Source organism: Colletotrichum siamense, assembly GCF_013390195.1.
Source record: "Colletotrichum siamense strain Cg363 chromosome Unknown KSG_Cg363_contig09, whole genome shotgun sequence".
NCBI classification, from domain to species: Eukaryota; Fungi; Ascomycota; class Sordariomycetes; order Glomerellales; family Glomerellaceae; genus Colletotrichum; species Colletotrichum siamense.
Genome location: NW_023501022.1, coordinates 2,552,703 through 2,567,610, shown reverse-complemented (window position 1 = coordinate 2,567,610; position 14,908 = coordinate 2,552,703). Strand labels below are relative to the sequence as shown.

General features: G+C 54.9%; 1 protein-coding gene across 1 annotated transcript; it reads left to right on the top strand.

The window, feature by feature from the left end:
* Positions 1-1,515: 1,515 nt before the first annotated feature.
* On the top strand, positions 1,516-3,394 carry fetC-2 (Iron transport multicopper oxidase fetC; the record flags this gene model as incomplete). Its single annotated transcript, XM_036645218.1, has 4 exons — positions 1,516-1,845; positions 1,898-2,043; positions 2,095-3,240; positions 3,301-3,394. 4 exons carry the CDS (start codon positions 1,516-1,518, stop codon positions 3,392-3,394), a joined length of 1,716 nt encoding a protein of 571 aa, XP_036489116.1.
* Between the last annotated feature and the right edge of the window lie 11,514 nt (positions 3,395-14,908).

The window sequence follows — 14,908 nt, the reverse complement described above, 5'->3', positions numbered from 1 at the left end:
CTCTCCAATGTCATCTATCTGATGCCAAGATGTCGGAAACTGCACAATCGTCTCTCTCTGGAAATTTCTTGGGACGGAAAATGCGGCGGACGGAGTACGGCGACCATCCCATGCCGTCTGACTGCACCTTGACCAGCCTCGGCCTTCCATTCGCCAGCCCCGACAACCCATCCTCGACTCGGCAAGGTCTACCGCCATGACGTCGCCGTGTACCTGAGCGCTTCGGCCGAACTAGACCTGCAACTTGGAGCTCTGCTCTGCTTTGCTCTGCTCTGCTCTGCTCCCTGGGCAGTCGTCTTGCGAGAGGGTGGGAGCTAGCAACCTGCCGAGGAACCGTTTTGCGCTACACTACCTGGTCTCCATCAAGGCTCAGACGACCTCGTTCTCGTAAGGCGTATGCAACTGCAGCAACTGCACCTGAGGCCGTCCAAGTCAGCTTGCTTCGACGAACTGCCCACTTATTCGCTGTTCGGCCATCTACTACAGGGTATCCCTCATCTGCAGAGCCAGGGATTCGCGCAAACAACTTGCTGCTGTGATCCTGTAACTTCTTCCTGACAAAATTTGTTTGTCTTGGAAGAGCCCTTATTGCATAGTGGCGTTCAATCGACCGCCCAATCATGCCCTCCGCATCGGTGTTCTCTACCTTTTCATATCTGCTGCTCAGCGGACTGCTGTAACCTGGAAAAGCCGCAAAGCACTTATCCAAGCGTCTAGATATGGTCTCTCCTCTCTGTCTGCATATCGGCCGCTGGACGGTTTTCTGCATCTCCCAGAATCGCGCATCTTGTGACCCGCTTCAACGGTCACGAACAACACGATCGTGCCGCCGCTGTCTCGGTCACATTGGATAGCGAGTGCTATCCGCATACCGCCCACTCTTCCGACGCTCATTCGTCTGAGGGTTCGCATGCCATGCTTCTGCCATGTCCACCTACCTGACGCCCAACTCTACCTATGATCCTAGATACCATTGACAAGGTCTAGCCTCCCCCTCCTACTAGCTTGCTGCAGGCAACGGACATCCGGCCATGCAGCAAGCTAATACCAAGCTGTGGCTTATACGCCTGGCCACGACAAGACTGGAGTACCTGCCATGTGCGAGGCAGTCAGCACAACGCCGTATGTCATCTCAGCCGCCAGCCTACTCCTCCGGTGCCCGTCTCGCCCGAGCATCGATCGACTTGCCAAACCCAGGCCCGGTTCCATGTCAGAGCTCCAACTTTACCAACCAGCCGGGGCCGGCCGGAGTAGGAAGGTTGGTGTAGAACCATCTGCTCGCCTCCCGCTCTGGCCTTACCAGCCCATCGCGTGGCATTCTTTTATAACCATCATCTTCTTCCCTCCTCAGACCCTGATTTTAGAACCTCACTCCTCATCCCATCCGCCTCTCGCTTTCTTTGGTCTTTCCCCTTGCATACGCGCTTCCTTTCTCCACTCGTTCGTTGGAAGAGTATCCCCTAATCACTTAATACAACCTACTAGGCCTGGTCTGTCTAGTCAGGAACGCCCATCATGGTTCGATCTCTGCTCGCATTGGCTTTTGCCAACATTGCCCTGGCTGGAACGGTCACCTACAACTGGGAGGCTACCTGGGTCAACACCAACGGTGGAAAGAACGTCACGAGGCCGGTCATTGGTATCAACGGACAATGGCCTTGCCCCAAGATCGAGGCCAACGTTGGTGATACCATCGTCGTCCACCTGACCAACAAGCTTGGCAACCAGACGACCGGTATTCACTTCCACGGTATCGATCAGATCAGCACCAACTGGATGGACGGCCCCAGTATGGTCACCCAGTGCCCGCTGCCTCCCGACTCTTCCATGACCTACTCCTTCACCGTAAGTGGGAAATATAGCTTCGTCAATGAACACAGGAACTAAGAACAAACAGGCCAACGCTGGCGGAACCTACTGGTACCACTCTCACAACATGGGCCAGTACCCTGACGGCATGCGCGGCCCCTTGATCATCCACGATCCCCAGGACCCCTATGCTGGACAATACGACGAGGATTACCTTCTGACTGTCTCTGACTGGTGAGTTATCTGGACAGATCCTCGAGATGTGGCGCATCTAACACCATGCAGGTACAACGATCAGAGCATTCCCCTGGTCCAGAAGATGCTTGTGCCATCCAACGCGCATTTCCAGCCGCCAATCCCCAATGGCATCATCATCAATGACGGCGCCTCGGCCAACTACAAGTTCGAGAAGGGCAAGACCTACCGTTTCCGTGTCATCAACTACGCTGCCATCGCCTCCTTCATGTTGCACTTTGACTCTCACGACATGAACTTGATCATGATTGATTCGGCCTACATCAAGCAGAAGACCACCTACCAGATCCGCATCACTCCCGCCCAGCGCTACGACATTCTGATCAAGTGCATCGACCGTGACAACCGCAACTACCCTTTCCTCATCTCCGCCGACATCAACCGTGATTGGTCCAACAAGGCTCTTGACCAGTCCTGGCCCTTCAACGCCACCGGCCAGTTGGTCATGGACCAGAGCAAGCCTTTCACCACCGATTCTGTTGCGGAATGGAAGCCCTCGGACGACTCCGTCTACGAGCCCTATGGCGACGAGGCCATCCTTCCTGACGCCACTACGACCATCCAGTTCAACTGGCAGTTCTGCTTCGACAGTGCCGGTATTCCCCGCGCCTGCGTGAACGGTAGCCCGTACGTCGACCAGAAGGTACCCACCCTGTACTCCGTCGCCTCCACTGGTGAGAACAACACCAACCCTGCCGTCTATGGCGCCGTCCACCCCTTCATTGTCAGCTATGGCGAAGTCGTCGACATCGTCGTCAACAACAGGGACGATGCCGTCCACCCTTTCCACCTTCACGGTCACCACTTCCAGGTTCTCAAGCGCCCTGCCTCCGGCACTGGTGACTGGCCCGGTGCCGACCGCGCTCGCCTGAACCAGAAGCCTCCCCGTCGTGACACCGTCTCCGTCATGGGCAACTCGTACGCTGTGCTGCGCTTCGAGGCTACCAACCCTGGCGTCTACCTCTTCCACTGCCACATTGAGTGGCACGTTGAGATGGGTCTGACTGCTACCATCATCGAGGCCCCTGAGATGCTCCGCAACCTTACCGTTCCTGATGACCACCGCGCTGCCTGCGCCAAGCAGAACATTCCTGTCGAGGGCAATGCTGCCGGCAACACCGAGAACGTTCTTGACCAGACCGGCATGAACTTGACTCCCCCGGTCACCTATGTCGGGTAAGCCTATGCTCAAACCACCCTTTCCCTTGCTCACTTGAGGCTGACCAAACCCCACAGTTCCACCTACGTCCCCGGTGCCGCTGCCGCTCCCGCTCCGGCCCCTGCCCCGGCTGCCAAGCTCCGCTCCCGCGTTGTCCGCAAGAGCATCTGAGAATGAGGCCTCAAGCACCCAAGGACATACTGCAACAAAAGCAACCCCACGCACATCTCTTCACTTCTCTTATTTCATATCCCGAATGAGTCTCCGTACCGTTCTTGTACATAGTACCCATGATAACCATGTGGATATGCAAGTCAAACCCCCTTTTTGTGTATTTTTCCTTTGTCCGGAAGAGAGAACAGGGCCTGTCGGTGGCGGAGTAATGTTGTAATCCCACCAATCCACTCCGTTACCTGGGGCGCATCTGGTAGATTGACAGACCTCTTTCTTATTGTAGATGATGGTGTGGAGTATAGGTAGATAAATAGTTGTAGACGGATAGTAATGAGAGCTGAGGTTGAACCTCGATTGTCGAGACTTGGTGCTTCGTTCGTGGCTGCGCTTGTGATAGTTCGTAGCTTCGAGACGTGAAGGCGATTGGAGCTGAAGGATATGTGAGTCAAAATGATATGTGAGAAGAATGAGGAGGAGTTTTCTTAGAATCCCCAAGTGCTTTAACACACCATGCTTCGTTTGTTATGCGCAGACTTGCACATGTCTCTCGCAGTTTGTGGAAGTCTCATAGTAGTAGTAGCATGAAATGAGATATGATTCAGAAAAGGTTGAGTAGAAGAGACAGAGACGTGAATCCTCATCTTGGATGGAAATTTGATTGAGATTTGACTGAAGAGAAGTGAGAATCTTACATGTGGAAATGAAATTATGCCCTCGATAACAATGATGACAGCCTCACATCTCACAGAAAGGCTTCACTTTACGCTTTCAAGAAATGAGGCTTGCGTGCATCATCACATGACCTGACGATATCCCACGGGTCAGACAAAAAAGGAACCAACAGGTGAGGAGAGGCACTGGAATGCCAAAAGTCTCACCAGGCCATAACTTCAATAAGCCTCACACATTCATGACACTCTCACATCATTTCGTCAAAACCGGCATTATCCATCCAACAGAAGCGTTTCACTCCACTCAGAGCAAAAATAATCGAAGACTTCATCACGTTTGCCCAACTTTAGTAAGCACGGAATGAGATTGAGGGCCTTTTCGAAGAGGTTCAGCGACGTTGTCCAGTCCCATCTCATCTCAGCTGTCTCCGAATGGCACGGGATCTGCAGACCTGACAGAGGTATGAGAACGAGGTGTATCCAGTTGGCAGCGGACTTTCCAACTCGATTCCGACTTGGGGGTTTCGAGAAGTTGGAATGAGTAAAACTCTTCGCTTGCTGTTGCCATATGCACAAAGACATCGCCGATGGCGGACCCGGCGTTGGGTCATTCTCGCGCGAGCTGCCGCCGCCGTCACCGTCTCATAAGTGTCCAGACGAATGACGCAAGGCGCGTCGCTCCCGGACAGCCGTAAACCACGGAGAGCGGCTTCCGCGGCAGCGGCGGGAAGGGGCCCGAAAACCGGGCCGTCTGCGCGATGGGAGTTTCGTGGGATGACGCAAGAGGGCCGGTCTGCTGCCCCGTCCTGCCGATGTGTGTCTTGTCTCGTGTCTTTTTTTCAGGTTTTCTGCCGGGCTGAAACGAGGACTTGAAGGCGGAAGCGAGCTGCTCGGATGAAGGTGGCGCAGAGAGGGTGAAGCCTCGGATGAACGTGTCGCCCACAAATGCACACGAGGGTTGGGGTTTTGTTCCTGTGTGGTCCATGCTCCGAATTTGTCATGTTCTTCGTGACTGTGGTTCTCGTTCGTGACAGCCTTTTTCTTTCTGGTGTCGTGGAGCGCAGGTGTGACGCAGGATTTGGCCGTTGGCTTGTTTGATGTGTTCGTATTAACTATTGAAGATTCTAGCGCTTTTGTGGGGCAGTTGTACTAGACGTTTGATAGAGAAGGGTGAGGGCGTGTCTGACTATAGCTGTTTCCCCGTGATCCGATGCTGGAGAGAGTCAGGGTATCGGGAGCCGTATATACGAACGAAGGGTTTGATGGTTTCCCGGATCCACCGTCGTCAGGAGACTGAGGCTTGCAAGGAGCTTGAAACAGCCCAAAAAAGCGCCTTCTGGCTGGATTGTCTTGTCACGATATTTGGAAGCGGCGTCTTTGCATGATGGAGCTATTGTAGCGAATGTTCGTGTCGATACCGAGACCGTGGGATCCGATGTTGGGAGCTTGCGCTCTCGTTGAATTATGGAAGGATGAGGCTGAGGGATCAGAGGGAGTGATGATGGCCGCTTTCCGCGTCGGGGGGAGGAGGAGACGACGTAGAGCGAAGACGGCGGCAGGATTGACATCCGGCGGGACCCATTAGGCCGGACTACAGGTATTCCAGAATCATGAGGGAGATGGTGTCATCGTGGCTCGTCTCGGGGACGTCGTTGACTGGTTGAGGCTCCATTATCTCGGTGTAAGGCGAAGTAGGGTTGATGGTTTCAATCAATCGTGAAACGAAAACAACAGAGAGAAAGAGAATGCAGACGGGAAAAGCACGCTAGTCTGCGAATAGAGCCAAAAAATGTCCCTAGGACGGGAAAAGGAAATGGTCGCTCGAGTTTTGGAGTTTTCGACACGGTAGAACTGACAAGGACGAGAAAGAAACAACACCACGGAAACGAAACTTTTGCCACCGTACGGGTTGTTATATACCCTCAGGCAAAAGGTCTTTGGGGGGCCGGCCCCCAAGAAAGACAGTGCGACGAGACACACCGCGACCTGCATCCTCTGGAACATGCGTAGTCTTCCCCTGCTTTTTTTCATTTTCCGCTGCGTGTAATGTGGTTCGGGAATGCGAGGTACGTGAGCCGCGCGCTGCTGTCTACGCTGCGACAGTCACAGCTCACAGCTCCCTCCATCTGCCTCTCTTGACAGAGGAGACGAGAAGCAGGGGGGAAACAAGCAAAGACGCAGAACCGGAAACACAAAATAACCCACCGAAGAAAAACGCACATACACGAGGTTCGTGACAAAAGTAAGCAAGCACCACAGAGAGGTCCCGGAGGCGCTGGAATAGACTCGCTTTGGGGGTGGACGGGTACGCAGCGCTTGGAACGTGTTGAGGTTTGTGTGAAGCAAAAGAGATATGGAGGGAGAGGGAAGCAGTGCGACGATAAGAGGGACTGTAAGACATGGAACGCAGGACAGAATAGGAAGATATCGGCCGTTTTTTACTTCCGACCTCTCTCATTAGTGATCTGAAGCGGCACGAATAGGAACCCGTGTGAGTTGTCCGTCTTTTTCTGCGCGGACGCCTTCGTCGTCACATTACAGCTGATGCCGCGCGGCGGCGGGGCGGGTAATACGGAGAGCAGGACACTCTTCGTATGGATCGCAGCGGCGGCGATGGCGGATTGGTGTTCTAGAGGCCTTTTTCGTCTGCACGACTGGGTGAGATGACGGTATCGTCGCCCGGAAGAAGAAGGGCCAGGCGTCCCCGTTCAACCAGGATTGGACCAGGAGGGAGGGAAGGATCTTGTTAGTGCTGCGGCCGGGGAACGGCGGGGACATGTGGCCTTTGCGGACCGGCGACGGCAGGATGCCTGCTTAGAGTCTCTCTATCTATCTTTCTCTCCCCGATGATAGGATTTCCCAGCTACGGAGGGGCTGACAAGTGGTAGTCCATGTTTGGAGGAGTTGATAGAAATCTTGGCTTCTGATCCTGTCTCCCAGTATAGTTTCTTTTTCCTTTCCCCATCTTCCTGCGTTCTTACGTGAAGTTCGTCGCCCGTTCGCCCGCCCGCGCCCAACCAACCCGGCGGGATGGGATATGGACGTCCGCCCCGATGCACGGGAAACCTCTCTCTAGCCATCATGACATTCACGTCCCAAATGTCGTCGTAATCATCACTTTCTTGCTTTTAGTCCAAGCGGCGCGGTCCCTCTGCTGTGGTACGGGTGCATTTTACCACCAAAAGGCGGGACGAACGACGGGAAGACGGGATGCTAGCGGAACCCGTTGAGGAGCCCGTTGTGGGCAAAAGAAAAGATAGCAACAAAGTCCGTGGCTTCCCGGAGATACGGTGGGAGACACAAGGAGGAATTTGTTGGAAGACGCATGTTGGACGTGTTCACGGATGTGACAGAACTGGTTCACGGACGGAAAACTAGAGGCTTGGAAGGGGGTGTGGGCAGAGAATTAGAGATGATCTGCTTTGTAAACATTGTTTCTTGGACGAGCAGAAGCTGGGTCACTAGAAAGACCAACAAAACAAAATTTCGGATGCTTTTTGGTCTTCTCTTGCTGCCTCTTGTTTTGTTGTTCGGTTTCGTTTCTAGTTTTGCTCTTACCACAAATCTGGGAAACAACAGGGGGTCTGACCGGGGAGGCAGCCAGCGCATCAGTCACTCGGAGAAGGAAGGCAAGTAAAGTTGAGTCCAACAAGCCAATCAATAGAATAGCCAACACGGGCAAGGGCAAACTTCAACTCTCCAGCCACTCAGAAGCCACAGGGAGGAAGAAAGAGTGCGTGAGACATGCGCGGGCACTTGTGTCAGAATATGTACGCCTCGGGAATGGCTGAGCGGCGCGCGCAAACGCAACCTCTTAGCGTTGAGTATGAAGAGGGGACGTTCACGAGGAACGGACGTGTGGGTCTTTTGCGGGAAAAAGCTCAACGACCATAGATGTCTCCCGGCGCCTACGATTGGGCATTCGGCCCCAAGGTTGAGCCGTCCGCGGTGAAGAGTCAGCCGTCCGCATCCCGCGCATCCTGTGAGACGGACATAGGACAGAGAGCAAAAAGAGACGGCTTGCGTAAGCCACGGCACCAATGTTTCCAGCTGTCGAGGAAAAGCAAGATGACGTTGACGAGATACGCTGACAGTCCTGGTTGGATGAAGTTTCGACTCCTCCGTGGTGAAAGACTAAGAAAGTGGTAAGCAAACTGGAACAGGTTCTCAGTGATTATTGGTAACGCAACTCTGGCATCAGTCTTGAAATTGGTTGCAACGTTCCGGTGGACGATCCAAAGTTGGTTCCTCGCAGTCTCAAGATCATGACCCCGGGGAGTTAAGACTCAAGACTTGGACAGGATGAGCGGATGCCAAGCCATTGCGTCCGAGATCAACCTCCGAGCCGAACGGTTCTAGGAGATCCTCTGGATTGGGTCCGACGATCTTATCGTCCCATCATACGACGCGGTAAGGCAAGAGCTGCCAGTCAATGATTCAGGCCAGAGCCGTTCCGTGGCGCCGACACGGCGGGAAGGGCTTTTTCTGATTGAGTTGGATCTTGCAGAAGATGAACGCACAGAGGGGCGTGTCAGATCGCGGAAGAAGAACAATGAGAGAAGTTGCGTTCATGGATCCGCCCTCGGGCGTGGAGTCTTCACCCACGACAAAGGGGGAGAGACACCAGGATTAAGGCAGCTAGCAGGTTGACGCCCGATGTTCAGCCTGGCTTGAGCCAACCAAGCAAGAGAAAGCCAAGGCCGATGTTCAGGCGGTTTAACATGAACATGCCCGAAGTTCAGATTGCTCGCTGACGGTTCGCGCAGATGCCCGTTGAAGAGGCTGAAAATTACAGGCACCGGCCTATGACTTGCGGTCTTGTCAGGCCAACAGGGAGAAGGAGTGCTCACCACAGATGCTGAGACACCGGAGATGCGACAGAAGCAGGATAGAACAGATGAAAAGCGTTGATAGATAATCGAGTCTCACAGAGTCTTGCCGCAAGGCGTGGTTAAGGCTGACGAAAATGGCGATGCTACTCTGTCCAACAGCGCCCACATGGGCCAAATTGAGCACTCGACGTCTCGGCCGAACAGGCAGAGCATGCAGCCATGCCAATTTCTCGTTCGACTATCCACTCGGAGCGACCGCTTGAGAAGTGAGAAAGCAAGCCCCGAGGACTACAGATGCTGCGTGTCATCTCGGGTAGAGCGCCAAGGTCATTTGTGACAAAGCCGTGTGTTCTTTTGGGTTCTTCCAAATCTTGACTTTGAGTCTTGCAGATCCTCTGATCCTTCGATTGCACTTGTTACCTCCTGGAAGGACAAGGTTTGATCCTCGGATGCTGTGCAAGACTGGGCTGAAGAAAGAAGCAAATGGTTCCCAACGCCACGGTCAATGACCCGGGTAGCAATTCAAGAACCGAGGGCTGAGAGTAGTTCGACGTGGAAAGCTACAAGCAGTCTTCAAGGAAGGAATTATGCATCTCGGTGATACGAGACATCCTCTCTTAGAGTCGTGAAAAAGTTCTTGAAATCTTGGCCGGAGGGAGTTGGTTCCGGTACCAAGAGATGCGCTAGAGACTGCATCCATGGTCCAAAGTGTGCAGCAACTAAACATGCAGCTTCATCTCCTCTGTATCAGGCCGGATGGTCAAGCAGAAACCTGCTCCCTTGAACTTTGAATTTGTTCCCGCGGCTGACAAACTCCAAATTGAAGAGCAAGTCTTTCCGAATCCGATGCGCGCGCGCGGGTGACAATGAGTTGCAAAGCTGCTATTTCGAGAGAGACGCTAGCCGTGGGGGAATTGATTACCGGGATACGGTGTTGCTCCGAAGCAAAGTACGAGAAAACTGTCTCGACTAGGCCGGAAGTGCATCCCGGTGCTAGTCTCTCCTAGACTCCGAGAGGCCGTGGGGAAAATGCTTGGCCACGGTGGGTGTTGTGGAAATTGCTCGGCGGTGCGGGTGTAAACACCTAGGTAGGACAGATGGATGTCCGCCGTATCGGCGGGGCCCACGGCGCCACGACATGGAACGTAGCAGCACGAGAGAACAATGAGGCCATTCTGGCGGTGACCGGAACGGCGGATTCCCCCTGTCCGGCTCATAAGCAGTGAGACCTGGATATGGGTTTGGCGACAACCTCGTGGTTGATTATACTCACCCCTTGATGAAGATCAACCAGGGAGAGGAACCACTGGGCTGGTAAGGTGGGCGTTCGTGGTCGTACAAGAGCGTCACCATTCCTGGCGTTCGAACGGGTTGCGTACAAAATATTTCGCCAGGGTTCCGGTTCCTTCGTTGCTGCAGAGCCGCGGGGATGGGAGCCTAGGTCATGATTTCTAAGATATGCAGGCTTCGGTCTGGACGATCCAAGGGAGCAGCATTGGCTTGGCCGGGATGCGCCTATCGACATCACCACTTGACGCCTTCGGATGGGGAAGGTAAGGGAATAATCAGGTAGTCTTACCGCCCTGGTGAGATTGCTGGCTGAGGTTAGGCGCGCTAGATGGACGAAGCAAGGCAAGCCATGTGCTGGCTTGGTCGGACGTCCGAAAGCTGCCGCAGGGCCTGAGATGGGCTGAATCGCTTGCTAAGTGGGCAGTGCTGGGCCGTCTCTCGACCGAAGTCGCCTTGAACACCCGCCTGGGCACAGCTTTGCGCGCTTCTGGGACGCAGGCCAGATTGGACGGAGCGGCTGTCGCAAATTGTTGCAGCCCAACGCTGGACGTTCGACTCATCGCCGCAAGCCCCGGACGAGGGCTAGGTCTAGGATACCGGGAGCGGCAGCGCAACGCTGGACCAATTTCGGGGTTGAGGAGCAGCAGACCAGACCGGAAGTTCGGTGCTCGTAGCAGCTGCGGTGGATTTGACTGCCGTACTCGGACCTGGAGACAGAGACAGAGTCGCGTTGTGTTCCAACTGGACCCTTTGGGGGCGGCTTCCCGATGACAAAGTCCGGATGGCTTGTTGGTGGGCAGCAATGATTGGCGGGCGACCGAGGCTGAGACTGGTGGGCAGCACCTTGTTGCACACCTCATTGTTGGAGGGTAGGATGACGTTGGAGCTTGTATCATGGACAGGATATCCGTACCGGCTTGCAGCCCCCCCTGGGGCACAAGGTGGTTTGAATCCGAAGGTGGTACCGAGAGAAGGGGGATGAAAAATAAGCCTATTGTGGAAATGCGATCGACTGACACCATTGCCGTTCGGCGCTTGCAAGGCTCTGCCGGTTTGGCTGGAGGGATGAAGAACAGCATGAGATGACAGGGCGCCGATTCCGATCGACTGGCCTGGCGGACACCTGTCGACTCATTCGGGCGGCTTGGCCATTTGTCTAAGATGGGCGGCCGATACGCGACAAACGATACGGTCGGCCGGGCCAGAGCAGACTCTCATCATTCGGATCTTGTTCATGAAAGTTGCGATGGACACGGGGCTTGGTGGGCGCGACGGCACACCGGCACCTGGCCACAATGCCATCAACTTGCGAAGAGCATTCATCGGCCGTCAAGCCAAACCATCAGATCTATTTCCGTGGACCGGACCTGGCCTAAACTGACCTTGGCCTACAGTGCCCTTTTTTTGCTTCTGCTAGCCGTTAGTTGCGTTTCGTTTCGCCTTGGGGGACCGTTGAAAGTCGCGGTTAGTTGGCGTTCAGGCTAGTGAAAAGAAGCATCGCATAGCATCGCATCGCAGGCTATGTAAGCTAGGTATGTTGCCCAGTCTGCCACAGGGTCAAACAAGGCCAAGTAGGTAGGGAGAGCATCTGCTGCGATCGTGAGGTGAAAATGGGGGTGAACCGAAGACAGGTGTGTGGTGTGCAGCAAGCAAGGTAGGCAAGGTGTGGTGAGGGGGACTTGGGGTGAGATGGATAAGGTGAAGAAGCTGATCTTGATCCTGTGTGATCCTGAGAGGGAAAAGGAACGGTGAGGTGAGTGGCTGTCCGGGGCGGGATTGCCCATGTCTCCGGGCGCGGGTCCGCGGTGAGTCCATCCCCCCCCATCCATCTCATTCAAAGACACCGGCCTTGACCCGCGGGAGGCGGTCGTTGGGGCTTGAATCATGCTGTAATCCACTGAAGCCGTCCACTGAAATGGCGGTTCCTGGTAGCCGGGGGCAACGGGAAGGGAAGCTGGCGGAGCGCCCTCGGGCATCAGAGGCCGCTAAGGTTTGGAAGAAAGGTGCTGAAAAGCACCAGGCGAAGGATTCGAGTGCCCAAGCAAGTGCCCATACGGTAAGGCAAGGTACCTTACCTTGGGTAGTGAGTAGGCGAGTTGGTGAGGTCGTGGTTGTGTCGTGTCCCGGACACCGTACTTACGCCGTACACACTGACAGGCGGGCTTACCGCGATTTTTCCATTGGTTCAGCCTGCGACGAAACGGCGCTAGAAACCTCTCTCATCATCCTTTTCCTCCATGATTTCTGTTGCCGTGTTGCTCTGTTGCCCTTACAGACATGCCACACGGCAGACCTCATCCTCCCACATCCTGTCAGAGGGGCTGTACAGAGGTGTAAATCCTCATTCTCGTTTGGCTTCTCACGAGAAACATAATATGTCAAACTCGACATTGTGTTCCCCCATGCTTTGGCGGATTGTGGCGGCCGGGGTTGGTGATGGATCATGGTGGTGTTTGTCATCCACACGCACAGGAGGGATACCATACACGACCCTCTCTTCGTGGAAGCGCTCGCATGCGTATACTAAGCGGCAACATGAATTCAATCCTGCATCAATCGAGATGCAAGCCCAAAGTGATTGGGAGCCAAACGGCCGCCGCCCTATCCCTATTTCGAGCTGTAGTCGTACACGTCGTCGACTTTCGCTCAGACGCCAGAACCTGGTGCGTCTCCAACATGGCGATCGTCGTTGATAGTCTGCCGCGGCCGAAGCAGCGTAGAGCCCGTCCTGGGCCGTCTCAAATACGGGCTTCCGCAGAGCATCACCGCCGCCTCAGATATCAGTCCACTGATAGCTTTGTACGCCGCCCTGCGCCGACGGCCGTTGGGCCTAAAGAAAAGTCAAGAGCCCAAAGAGGCTTGGGGCAGTAGCGCCGTGTACTTGGCTCTGCATTCCAGACTGTCCGTCCGCAATGCTCACCTGAAAATCGGTTGTTACAACCAACTAGGCCCATTTCCTTCAGTCTCCCATGCCGGTTTTTCATGACTCTGTAGACGCGTACTCTGGCATGAGCAGCAGATGGCCCTGGGAATTATCCACAAGCCGCACCGCTTCCCGCAGCCGGGATACCACTTGCTCCGAAATACTGCATCGAGGAGGGGTCCTGTTCTCGCCCTGTGTCCATTGCCATGGGACAGACCCAAATTATTGAGATGAATGACCAGGCCAGGCGAGGCATGCGTACCGCACACCGCACACAGCACGCGTTTGGGAAGCTGACGATTTGTGCGAGCCGACTAAGACCACCCCCATCCCCTCTCGTGAGGCACCGCATGGCACCGGTATCCACGCTCCCTTGACCTTGGCACTTCTCCATAAGGAAGTTCAAGATATCGTAATCCCAGCAGCCAGGGCCAGGCGTTTTGCTTGATGCTGGAAACTGGGGATTGCATAGCAAACGAGAGCAGGAAGGAAAGGCGTGCAAACTCTACTTGGTAATCAGGTAAGAGCCGTTGCAAGTTGCTGACCATCTCAACGCCCAGAAACCTTCCTGAGAGTGCGAGAGCGAATTTGAGACCACATCTCGAATCACAGGGCTGCTGGGTGCCGTGCAGCACCTCAGACCGTAGACTGCAGCTTGCATCGGCATGTTCTTGGGTGCGGTCTTGGGTCTTGGGTCGCAGCCTTGGCCATGGGCAAGACATGTGCAAAGCCTGCCCGGATGGATGGCCATTGAGAAAAGTCGTTGCATAGGGCTCTGAGTGGCGGCAGAGATGAGCTTTGATGTCATTGCCCGTGACCGTTGCCGTCGGACCGTCGAGTCGGGTCCCGCTTGCGGCTTCCAAGCATTTCTGGAAGAAGAAGCAAGCGTCGTCGGTGCTTCAAGCTGCTGGCACGAAAATAAGGTGCTGGCGAGAGATGCATCTCAGAGCGAAGGGCCCAAGATGGAGGACCAGGGCAAGGTGTCGAGGTGAAAGGACGCGGAAGCCGTGTCTGTTCTGTCAGTGTACCGCCTTTTTTGCCATCCAAGTGTTTCCCGTACAGCACCCATGTACGGTACGGCTTTCGGACGGAAACCGAATCCCCCTTTCGAGGTAAGCGGTGCGGTACGGGTGCGGGGCGAGGCGATGCGGGATCGGTGTTGGGCTCTGCTGACGCTGGACGTTTTGCTAGTGGTCTTGGTTCAACGAACGTGTGCTCCGGCGAGGACTGGTTTGTCAGGTAAGGTAAGGTAAGGTATGCACAGGTTGCTTTGGAAGCAAGCCAGTGGTTGCGAGCGCGTGTTTCCGGTGAAGTCGTTTCGTTGTCCCCACAGTGCCTTACGGTAGACGGGATGGAGACAACGACAACGACAACGACGACGAGGGCGACGTGGACAGGGCTCTGCCTGTCTGGCGGAGGAGTCGAGTCGAAGGTCGCGCGGTCAAGAAGCGGTCCATGGCACAAGATGACAGGGCCATGGCGTCGAAGAGAGTGGCGTGGTATGGTATGGGTGCTCTCAGAGGAGCACGGAAGGAGCAAACACCAAACATAGGTACGGATACCTAAGATAGGCACGATAGGGTGGAGGTAGGTTGGGAGGAACGATACGATCTGCGTAGGCCCCCTCAGCTAAGACTCCAAACGGCTCCAGATGGCTCCAGATAATAGGAATAAGCGCAAGGAGAAACGAGGCCAGGCGGGACCCCTTGCCTTAGCACTTGACCTTAATGAGCTTAGATGCGGAAAGGGGGGGGAGCGAAAGCCCTGCGAGCCCGTGTGGCTGCTATGCGTTATC